Source organism: Hipposideros armiger, unplaced genomic scaffold, assembly GCF_001890085.2.
Source record: "Hipposideros armiger isolate ML-2016 unplaced genomic scaffold, ASM189008v1 scaffold_23, whole genome shotgun sequence".
Taxonomy (NCBI): Eukaryota; Metazoa; Chordata; class Mammalia; order Chiroptera; family Hipposideridae; genus Hipposideros; species Hipposideros armiger.
Window position 1 is genome coordinate 2,044,080 of NW_017731373.1, and position 11,621 is coordinate 2,055,700.

Consider the following 11,621-nt stretch of genomic DNA (forward strand, 5'->3'; position numbering starts at 1 on the left):
GGGATCCGAACCAGGGCCCTCTGGCATCCCAAGCGAGCTCCCAACCATCGCGCCACTCGGCCGGCCCTGATTTAATGTTTTAATTTAGGTTTAAACAATGGTTGAGGGAGTAAGGGGATGAGATAAGAGAACTGTAGGTTATTATTCAAATTATTGACAAATTCTAGTTCTTGGATTAGAAGAGAATTCATAGATATTCCTTTTACAGTTTGGTTTATAACCTACCCATAGCTTACATACATTCTTTTATATATACAAAATAGCATATTTTAAAATAATAAAAGAAAAATGAGAGATAAGGAATTAGAGAAGGGTGTATTATCCATCAATAATCAACAAACAAAAAGAATTCATCCATTTTGATAAAAAGAATCACAATCATGTTGCATTTCTTGGCTCATGTTTTTTAAAAAGAGATAAATTTATATATACCAGGAGATCACAGTCATGTAAAAATATATGCAAAGGAAATTCACCAAAATGTTAATAGTGGATGTTTATGAATGGTGGAATTATGAGTGTTTTTTTTCTTTATAATTTTTAATATTTTCCATATACTCTGCTATAAGCATGTATTATTTTTGTAAACAGGAAGAAAATAAATGTATTAGAGAAATTAAAATTATCTGCAAAGTGGGTATCACATGTCCTTTGTCTTTCCAAGATAGAAGCTGCATTGGCTAGTCACTTTGTATTATGTACACATTTCTCTAGGTTCCTAGGTATCAAATTACTTTTATAGGTCAAGGGCATATATGGGATAGTGAGATATGAGAGACTTTGCCTAAGATCAAGGGAAACTCCCTTCTAATAGTCATCTTCTAAAGACTTAATTCGTCTTTAATAAAACAGTGACTTGGATATTCAGACAGTAAGAAAAAAGAGTTTTTCAATAAGTAACTTTCACTTTCCATTTTCAACATCAATAAATAATAATCAGATATTACTTTAAATACCGTATTTCCCCATGTATAAGACGCACCTTAATTTTGGGGCCCAAAATTTGAAAAAAATGTATTACATAAAGTTATTGAACTCAAGTTTTATTCATCATAAAATTCATACAACTCCTCATCACTTGCGGGAAATGCAAGTAAAAAAATCTACAACCACTGTATAAGACGCACCCAGTTTTTAGACACCAAATTTTTCAAAAAAGGGTGCGTCTTATACATGGGGAAATGCAGTAGGCTTTCTACCCTTTTCTGGTGAGGTTTTTTTGTTTGTTTCAAAAGTCAGGAGGGTTGATCTGCCCCCCCTTTTTATAACATAGACAATAGACAATGATGACATCCAATTAAAAGGAAAAATCCATGCCTTTTCTTAATTAAGGACACTTGAAGGCTGGCTGTTCCTAGTCTCAAAAAAAAAAAAAATACTGCATTTTGCACAACAAAGGAAACTAACAAAATGAAAAGACAACCTAATGAATGGGAGAAGATATTCATAAATGATACATCTGATAAGGGGTTAATATCCAAACTATAAAAGGAACTCATACAACTTAACACCAAAAAATAAACAATCCAATTAAAAAATGGGCAGAGGATCTAAATAAACATTTCTTCAAAGAAAACATACAAATGGCCAACAGACATAAAAAGATACCCAACATCACTAGTCATGAGGGAAATGCAAATCAAAACCACAACAAGATGTCACTTCACACCTGTCAGAATGGCTATCATCAAAAAATCAACAAATAAGTGCTGGCAAGGCTGTTGAGAAAAGGGAACTATCGTGCACTATGCACTGTCGGGGGATTGTAAATTGGTGCAGCCACTATGGAAAACAGTATAGAGAGAGGCGGCCAGGTGGCTCAGTTGGTTAAAGCGTGTGCTCTGAACAACAAGTTTGCCAGTTCAATTCCCACATGGGCCAGTGAGCTGCACCCAAGCTGTCAACAGGTGGCAGGATGGCTCAGCTGTTGAGAGCACGTGCTCCTAACAATAAGGTTGCCTGTTTGAGATGGTGGGCTACACCCACCCGCAACTAAAAGCGTGAACTTGGCAACTTAAGCTGAGCTGCCACCTGGATGGATCACTGGATAGAGTGTGCGCTCTTAACAACAAGGCTGCTGGTTCAACTCCCACATGGGATGGTGGCTACGCCCACCCACAACTAATAGAACACAGCACCTTGAGCTAAGCAGCGCAACTTGATTTGGAGCTGAGCTTGCTGCATCCTCCACAACTAAGATTGAAGGACAACAACTTGACTGTTCCCGTTCCCCATTTCTCCAACACTGTTCCCATCCCCCAATTCCCCAATAAGATCTTAAAAAAAAAAATAGGGCTGGCTGAGTGGTGCATTGGTTAAGAGGTGGCTTGGGAGTGCAAGCTCTGAGCAGCAGAGCCCCAGTTCAGATCCCACTTGGGAGCCAGTGACGCTGTGCCCTCTACAGCTAAGATGGTGAACAACACTCGACCTGGAGCTGGGCTGCCATGAGTGGCCGGTGATGGCGTAGGCTGCAGTGGAGCTGCAGTGGGCTGCCAGAAGCTACTGTGAGTGGCTGGCAGCCAGCATGAGTGGGCGGCAGCCGGAGTGAGCTGCCAAGAGCTGCCGTGAGCAGCCATCCAGTGGCCAGGGACCAATCAGCCTCACCCAGGAAGAGTGCAATGATAATACCAACATGGGGCAGTGAAGCGACGTACTCCACAACTAGACTGAAGAACAAAAGGACAGCAACTTGTCAGTTCCCCTTCCCCAATTCCCCAATGCTGTTCCCCTCCCCCAATTCCTCAATAAAATCTTCAAAAAAAAAATAGTATGGAGATTACTTTAAAAAATTAAAAATAGAGCTACCATATAACTCATATAATTCAGCAATACCACTTCTAGGCATTTATACAAATGGGAGGGAAAACGCTAATTCGAAAAGATATATGCACCCCCATGCTCATTGCAGCATTATTTACAATAGCCAAGATAATGGAAGCTACCTAGGTGTCCATCAATAAATGAATGGATAAAGATGTCACACATACACACACAATGGAATATTACTTAACCATAAAAAAGAATGAAATCTTGCCATTTGTGACAAGGATGGACCTAGAGAGTATTATGCTAAGTGAAATAAGTCAGAGAAAGACAAATACTGTATGGTTTCATTAAAAAAAATAAAACAAGGGCCGGCCAAGTGGCTCAGTTGGCTAAGAGTTGGCTTAAGAGAGCAAGCTCTGAGCAACAGGGCTGCTGGTTCGATTCCCACATGGACTAGTGACACTGTGCCCGAGCTGAGCTGTCACTGAGCTGCCAACTGGTGTCAGGATGGCTCAGCTGGTGTAAACAAGATTGCCTGTTCGATAGTGGGCTATGCCCACCCGCAACTAAGACTGAACTTGGCACCTTGAGCTGAGTTGCCAGACAGATGGCTCAGTGGGTAGGGCATGCACTCTTTTTTTTTTTTCTTTTCAGCCTACGCAGTCGCTGGTGACTCACGGCAGCCCAGCTCCAGGTCAAGCCGTTGTTCACCATCCTAGCTGCAGAGGGCAGTGTCACTGGCCCTCATATGTGGGATCTGAACCGGGGCCCTCTGGAGGGCATGCACTCTTAACAAGGCTGCCAGGTTCGACTCCTTCATGGGATGGTGGCTACGCCCACCCACAACTAAGGCTGAACTTGGCACCTTGAGCTGAGCTGCCACCCAAATGGCTCAGTGGATAGAGCGTGCACTCTTAACAACAAGGCTGCTGGTTTGACTCCAGCATGGCATGATGGCTACGCCCACCCACAACTAAGATTGTAACACAGCACCTTGAGCCGCCGACAGGAAGCCAGATGGCAACTGGCGCCCTTCACAATGAAGACTGAAGAACAACAACTTGGCTGGTCCCCTCCCCCAATTCCCCAATAAAACCTTTAAAAAATAAATAAATAAATAAATAAATAAATAAATAAAATAAAACAAATGAAAAAACAAAACAGAAACAGACCCACAGACCCAAAGAACAAGCTGACGATTGCCAAAGGAGAGGGGGTGGGAGAATGGGTAAAAAGAAAAAAAATTTTTTTAAATATATATATATACACACAGAAGTACAAATATACACAAAAGTATTGCAAAGTAGCAAGCATAATTTTTCTAGACATACAAGATACAATAATTTTTCAGCATGTTAAAAGCTAGCTATAACTTATACAAATTTCCTTTGGGGATGAAACAATAAGGACCTTGATGTTTCATGCTATAGGAAAACCAGTGACAGTTTATCAAGCCCATTTTTTCTGAGGTAAAAGAACAGTCACAGGATAAACGGCCCCACAATCTTGATCTCTTGTGCTGAGTTTTCCCTAAGCCACCCACATCAAAGGGATATCAGACTCTACCTACCCCAGGCCCAAAATCTTATTTCCATCTGTCTTTTAGTTATGCCTAAAATTCCAAAACCAGTTTCATTTCTGAAAACTTAAGGCATTAAATAAAAGGCACCCTTGAGATGATATTCGGAATGTCAGTCAATGTGTCTGTCATGCCTGACTTTCCCTTGTAGCTTCACCTTACCTGACCAAACTCTCTGCTCAGGGACACAGCACTGGGTTGTTCTTCTGGACGAGATAGGCACCTGGCCAGCTGCCTAGAACCTGGCCTGGGATACAGGACACCCAGCCTATAGACAACATAAGTTATTGGCTAAGCCAAGATTCCTTCTCTTGGAAATTTGAACATGAAGTATGAAAGAAAATTGCCAGTTGCTATTGAAACAGAAAGGTCGTACCCACACGTTTTTCCAAGCAAATAACCAACATTGGAGATAAGTGTCGCTCATCTCTACACATCCTCATTTCCTCTGCGTCCCCTCGCGGTCTGGGGACTGACACACACCTCGGCGATTCCCTCCTTATCTACGGCCGCCCGTGCGCCTGAGTCCCGGCTCTCCGCGGCACTGGAGGACCAAGTGTCACCGCAGCACTTTCAGTCTGTGTTACCCAGCTCCGCGGCTCCTCTCCCCTCCCTGCTGCAGACTTCCCATTCGTCTGATTCATTTTACACCAGCTGCCTGAAGTGGGAGGCGTGGCCACCTGGACTCCGCGGAGCTGCGCGGTGCCCAGCGCAGCGCTTTCCCCAGATCACTTTAATGACATAAGACAAGAATGAAGAATCACGAACTCCTTCTGCCGGTGTCCTCACAGCTACCTTGAATCCAGAACCACCTTCAGCTCCAAGCTTCTAAAGGCCCATTCTTTAAATAATACTGCTTTTCTTTAACTAGCTTGGGTCGATTTCTTTTCCTTTCAACTATACCAGGCCTAAATAGAACAGAAGAGCAGTATATTAACATCTTAGTCAACTAATTAACTAGCTTCTTTTTCTAGTTAAAAGTCAGCTGAGAGCTGATTCATAATGGTGAAATATCTAAATTCAGAACACATATAAGTCAAGTTTGAGTAGGTGTCCCATACAGCTAAGGGGACTGTGGAACAGAAGCATTAAATGCCTGGAATTCTGTGATGGTCTTCTAATGTCCCAACTTGGCTAAGCTATAGTCCCCAGTTTTTCAAACAAATACTAATCTAAGTGTTGCTATGGAGCCTTTTGTAGAAGTGCTTTAAAGCCACATAATTGACTTTACGTAAAGGAGATTGTCATAGACAATGTGGGTAAGACTACTTCAGTTGAAAAGCCTTAAGAGTAAACTAGGGCTTCCCTGATGGAGAAGAAATACCACCTCTGGACAGTAACTTCGGCCTGTGCCTGAGCGTTCCAGCCTGCTCTTACTGATGAACTGCCTACAGATTTTGGACTTCCTCAGCCAGTGCCTAATAAATAATTCCTTGTAATAAATCTCTTTATATCACTTATTGGTCTATTTTTCCAGTTGAACTCTGATTGATACAAATGCCAAAAGTAAACTTCACCATTCATTCATTAAAAAACTTTTACTGAGGAGCTATCAATAAATCAATAAATATATAATGAGGACTTATCATATACCAAATATAATTTTAGATGCTGGGAATACACGTTGACCAAGACACTGTCCTCATGGAGCTTTGTTACTTTGAGGGAGAGTTAAAAAATAATCTGTGGGGCTGGCCAGGTGGCTCAGTTGGTTAAGAGCGCCAGCTCTGAGCAACACGGCCATCGGTTCGAGTCCCACATGGGCCAGTGACGCTGCGCCCAAGCTGAGCTGCCGCTGAGCTGCCAATGGGCTGGATGGCTCAGCTGGTGAGAGCGCATGCTCTTAACAAGGTTGCCAGTTCAACTCCCATATGGGATGGTGGGCTGCACCCCTCCGCAACTAGATTGAGAGCGGTAACGGAACTTGGAGCTGAGCTTGCGCTCTCCACAACTAAGATTGAAGGACAACAACTTGACTTGGAGTTGATGGGTCCCGGAAAAACACAATGTTCTCCTATCCCAATTCCCCAACACTGTTCCCTTCCCCAATTCCCCAATAAAATCTTTAAAAAAAAAAGTCTGTGTGTGTTTGTATAATTTCAGTTACTGTCAAGTGCTCCAAAGGAAAATAAAGCAGAATAAGGAAAGAGAGTGGGTAGGATGGCAGGGCAGGATGGATACCTAAATAAAGTAAGGGAATGATGATGTGTATTCTCACGAGGAAGAGTATTCCAGACATAGCAAGTGCAAGTGTGCCAAGGTGGGAGTGAGTTTGGGGCATTCCAAGAACAGCAAGATGGTTGGTGTGTCTAGAGTGGAGTAAGGGGGGGATAGTGTCATGAAATGAGGCGAGGTACCTGTGGTACCTGGCAGTACTACATTGTTGAGTGAATGAATGAATGAATGAATGAATGTTGAATGAAGGAATCTTTCAAACTTTCTTGCCTCTGTTAGCTAATACAAAGAGACCTGCCAAATCATTTTTGCTACTGCATTTTCAATGACATGTACAACATAAAATTGTCATTAATGATTCAGCTTAGGCTGACTGTTGTCTCTAGTTGAACTAAGAAATTGGTAGGAGGTGGAAGAAGATGGGATGTCAGGACCAAATAGTAGGATTTGTGAAACAGGATAAGGAAGGGATGTTGAGCAGACTATGGTCCTTGGGTGAGTGACAGGTGCTCTGTTGTAGGTATGTGCCAGAGTCAACCTAGATAAGTTGGCAATAATAGTAACAATAGCAACAGTACAAAGCCAGTAGTTTTTGATGCCACCCAGAACCCAGAGAGACCTACAAGATATAGTACTTCCTTCTTAGTGGGGAGAGGTATAAGAGATGCAATAGTTTGTCCCTTTGAAGGAGATGTCCAGGCATCTCCTTGCCCCTAAAACAGTGGTTCTCAACTGGGAGTTCCGATGTCGTCTCCTGGGAATATTTGGCAATGTCCACAGACTCTTCTTTTCCTAAAGGATCCTCCTTCCTTTTCCCAGCCCCATCTCCTCAACTCATCTGGCTAACTCCTTCTCATCCTATAAGACTGACCCTGTGTCACCCCACCCTAGGAGTGAGATATAGATAGCATGCTTTGATATTCGTAGGGTGCTTCTAAAATACCACAAACATGTGTCTCGAACTACTCCACTTTGCATTATAATTGTTTCTGTGTGTCTTTCTCCCTGGATTATGACACCTAAAACAATTTAGAGAGAGACTATTGGCCAGGAATACTTCTCAAAATCTTGTGTTGCACACAAAAGCTCCCCACAACAATTTTCTGGCCCAGAATGTCAATAGTACCACCATTGAGAAATCCTGCCCTAAAAATATCATTAATGGAGTAGGCTTAATTTTCATTGGGTTTATCTCCTACCCTCTGGAGCATAAGTGTCTTTCCAAGGCCTCCCATATATTTCCCACTTCCTGGTCATCTGGTCATTAATGTGACTAATACAATGCCATGATTACAGGGGACTAGTGTGATGTTTTGCTGTATGTGCAGATGTCCAGGTCCCATAAGACTATATTATGATAGAGTTGAATTGATAGTCTATATTATGGAAGAGTTAACAAACCCAGGAGTAAAACTTAAAATGTACTGTTGTCCAGCCCAAGAGAATGCACACAGTTTTAAACCCTCCTTATTGTTAGAGATGGAAAACAACTCTTTCATCAGATCAATACCTGCTTACCGTGTACTTTAGGTCATGTTATCTGCTCTAGATACCACATCTGGCACAGCAACTGCAATTGGGGATACCACTTGATTGAATTTGTAATAGTTCACTGTCATCCTCCAGGATTTGTATAGCCTTTGTAAGGGGCAGTCTTCAGGGTAGATATGATGGGGCACCACCTTCTTTGCATTCTTTAGGTCTTTAAGGCACTAATCTATGCAATATTTCCTAGGATTTGGTAATATCTTGGCAGGGTGTTGGGGAAGCTATTCATTAGCCTTCTCCACTATCTTCTTATTCCACAGGCCAAGGAACCAGCATAGGAGTTTGGCCAACTTCTAAGTAAGTTCATTCCAATTATCCATTTGAGAACTTGGGAAATGACATGTGGCACTGTGAGCCAGACCTGGACCGACACTCCATTTATGACCCTATGCTCCCCCTAACAGGAGCCATTGTGACACTTTGGGTATCAATGTTAATTTGGACATTGTGTCCACAGCCCTCAAAATATTTGTTTATTCTTACTAACAATTGTCACCCCAATAAACTTTAATTTAAAAAATATATATTTGATTATTCCATTTTCCCAGTGTGTACTTACCAGAGCTCAGAGAAGTGGGTATATTCAATGCCAGCGTAGATATTCAATGCTGAGGCCAGAAAATTTACCAGATGACTGTGCTCCATGGGATGGCTCAGAGAACACTGTTCCCTAATGCAATGAGGAATGTGAGAGGGGCACCAGCACCACTGAACAGGACCAAGGCTAGGAGGAGGTGAGTGAGGTACTTACTTGCCTCAGGTGCAAAATTTAAGAGGGTGCCAAAATCCTCAGCAACCAAGATAAATAATATTTTAATGTATTATAAAAAATCAAAGTTAATGCAGAAAAATCCATGATGAACAAGATATCAAATTTTTAAATAAAGACAGAAGATCAGTATTACTCAGTTTTCCATAGTGCTTCCAATATGGCTCAGCACAGCATCGGTCCTCATGGTGGCTGTCCTTTGCAGGCCTCAGGTGATAGCAGATAAAGTTACAGAGCTGAGTTCCATGATAGCAGTGGGGGTGATGGGATCCCAAAGTAGAGTCCAAGTAGTGATGCTTAATTTTCAGAAGCAAGACGGGCACTATTATAATTAGTACAAGGTCAGACTGGCTGCCTGGGGGGTCCTGACCTATAGAAAGATATGGAAATAGTTAATGCAACAGGGTGTCATTGGAGGCAAGACTGGTGGGCCTACAAGGGTATTGCTTGATCTGTACAACCAAGAGAAATCAAGGATGGAAGTTCAGGAGGCTGAAGGCAGCTATTCCAGTAAAACAAAACAAAACAAAATATTTCCAGACCTGAGCTAGTTTGCAAATCTAGGACTATTTGATTGAAAGAGAAACTAGGTTCTCAGGACGAAGGACCATATAATACCATGGTAAGTATGTATTAATGAACCCCCCAGTGCTTCTCGAAAGGCACTAATCATTTGCTCTGTAAGTACACATTGGGAAAATGGAATAATCAAATACATATTTTTAGAAAGTGAGCAAGGATAACAAGCAGGGTTTTGTTGCTATTAGGGTGTCAACATAAATGGTCCCAGGACTTCTCAGGTGGGCGAAGAAAGCAGGGTTAAGTTGGCACTCAGGCCACAATTTTCTATAGTAAGAATCAGTAAAACTCTAGCGCAGGGGTCGGCAAACTTTTAAGACAGAATGTACCCAAAGAGCCGCATGTGGCTTGCAAGCCGCAGTTTGCCGACCGCTGCTCTAGCCTATGGGTGCTATCTGGCTGCCATCCTTTTTCTTTTTTATTGTAAAATATATACAGGCATACCTCATTTTATTGTGCTTCACAAGTGTAGCATTTTTTTTACAAATTGAAGTTAAGACCCTCCACCAGGAAAAAGATTACAACTTGCTTTATTACAATACTCACTTCATTATTGTGGTCTGGAACCAAACCCACAATATCTATGAGGTGTGCCTGTACAACATAAACTATGCCATCTTAACCATTTCTAAGTCTACAATTCAGTGGCGTTAAGTACATTCTAACTGTTGTGAAGCTCTCACAAATATCTATATCCAAACTTTGTATCACCCCAAGCAGAAACTCTAACCATTAAGCAACAGCTTCCCATTTCACCTCCTTTCAAGTCCCTAGTAATGTGTAACCTCTGTCTCTATGAATTTGCCTTTTCAAGATATTTCGTATATGTGAAATCATACAGTATTTGTCCTTTTGTGTCTAGCTTCACTTAGCATATTTTCAAGGTTCATCCCCAGCGTAGCATATCAGAACTTTATTCCTTTTTAAGGCTGAATAATATTTCATTGTATGTATATACCATATGTTGTTTATCCATTCTTCTATTGATGAGCACTTGGATGATTTCCACCTGTTTGCTATGGTGAATAATGCTGCAGTGAACACTGGTGTACAAATACCTGTTTGAGTCTTTATCTTTTTTTTTTTAATAAAGTTTTATTTTTCCAAATGTACAATTGGTGGGACCTGCTGTTCATGCATCTTCACCAGCAGCTGGGGCATCCCCACCCTTGGTGTTTCTGGTGTAAATTACTTGAGCTCTGTGCTTTGAAACTAATTTAATAAGTCCTTTACTAAGGAGCTCCTGAAGGGCTGCCCTGGCCAAAGAACCGCGGATCTTCAGTCTCTCAGAGACAACAGCTGGGGTTATAAGCTTATAGTTGGGAACTTCCTTACAGAGTTTGTCATATGTCACTTTGTCAAACAAGACTAGGTTATTGAGCTTGTCCTGAACTTTGCCTTTGGACCACTTCTTCTTTTTGGCCTTGCCTCCAGCTTTGTTCACTGGGTTTTTGTCTTTCTTGGCTGACTTTCCAGCATCTTTCTTTTTCTTGTCGTCTTTGGGCGGCATGGCGAAACACAGACAGCAGCAGCTATAGCTGCAGCCTCGCTAAGATGTTGGAGAAAAAGCCTGAGTCTTTGTTTTCAATTCGTACGTGTGTGTGTGAGTGTGTGTGTGTGTGTGTGTGTGTGTGTGTGTGTGTGTACAAACCTAGGAGTTGAACTGCTGAGTCATATGATAATTCTTTTTTTGAGGAGCCACCAAACCATTTCCCACAGCAGCTACATCATTTTACATTCCCACAACCAACATACAAGGAATCCAATTCTCCACATCCTCACCAACACTTACTGGTATTTTCTGTTTTAATAGCTACTCTAGTATATGAAGTGGTAGGTATTTCATCGTAGTTTTGATTTGCATTTCCCTATTGGCTAAGGATGTTGAGCATCTTTTCATGTGCGTATTGGCCATTTGTATATTTTCTTTGAAGAAATGTCTATTCAAGTTTTTTGCCCATTTTTTACTTGAGTTTGGTTTTTTGTTAAGTTGTAATCAATTATCCTTTTCTCTTGTTCAAATTTCTAATTTGAATCACTTGCTCAAATTTCTAGTTTTGACTCACTCTAATTGAGCTGTTTTAAAAAACAGCTCTAGGGGGGCCTAGGGGGGCCAGCCGAGTGGCGCGATGGTTAAGAACTGGCTTGGGACGCCAGAGGGCCCTGGTTCGGATCCCACATATGAGGGCCAGTGACACTGCCCTC

The 11,621-nt window shown here is 41.8% G+C and overlaps 2 protein-coding genes across 2 annotated transcripts in view; both read right to left on the reverse strand.

Moving 5' to 3' along the window:
• SF3B1 (splicing factor 3b subunit 1) overlaps positions 1–11,621 on the reverse strand; it is a 55,446-nt gene that overhangs the window by 33,640 nt on the left and 10,185 nt on the right. The window lies entirely within an intron of this gene.
• LOC109379217 (40S ribosomal protein S25) lies at positions 10,518–10,941 on the reverse strand. Its single transcript, XM_019635631.1, has one exon. It carries the CDS (start codon positions 10,924–10,926, stop codon positions 10,549–10,551), a length of 378 nt encoding a protein of 125 aa, XP_019491176.1. The 5' UTR covers positions 10,927–10,941; the 3' UTR covers positions 10,518–10,548.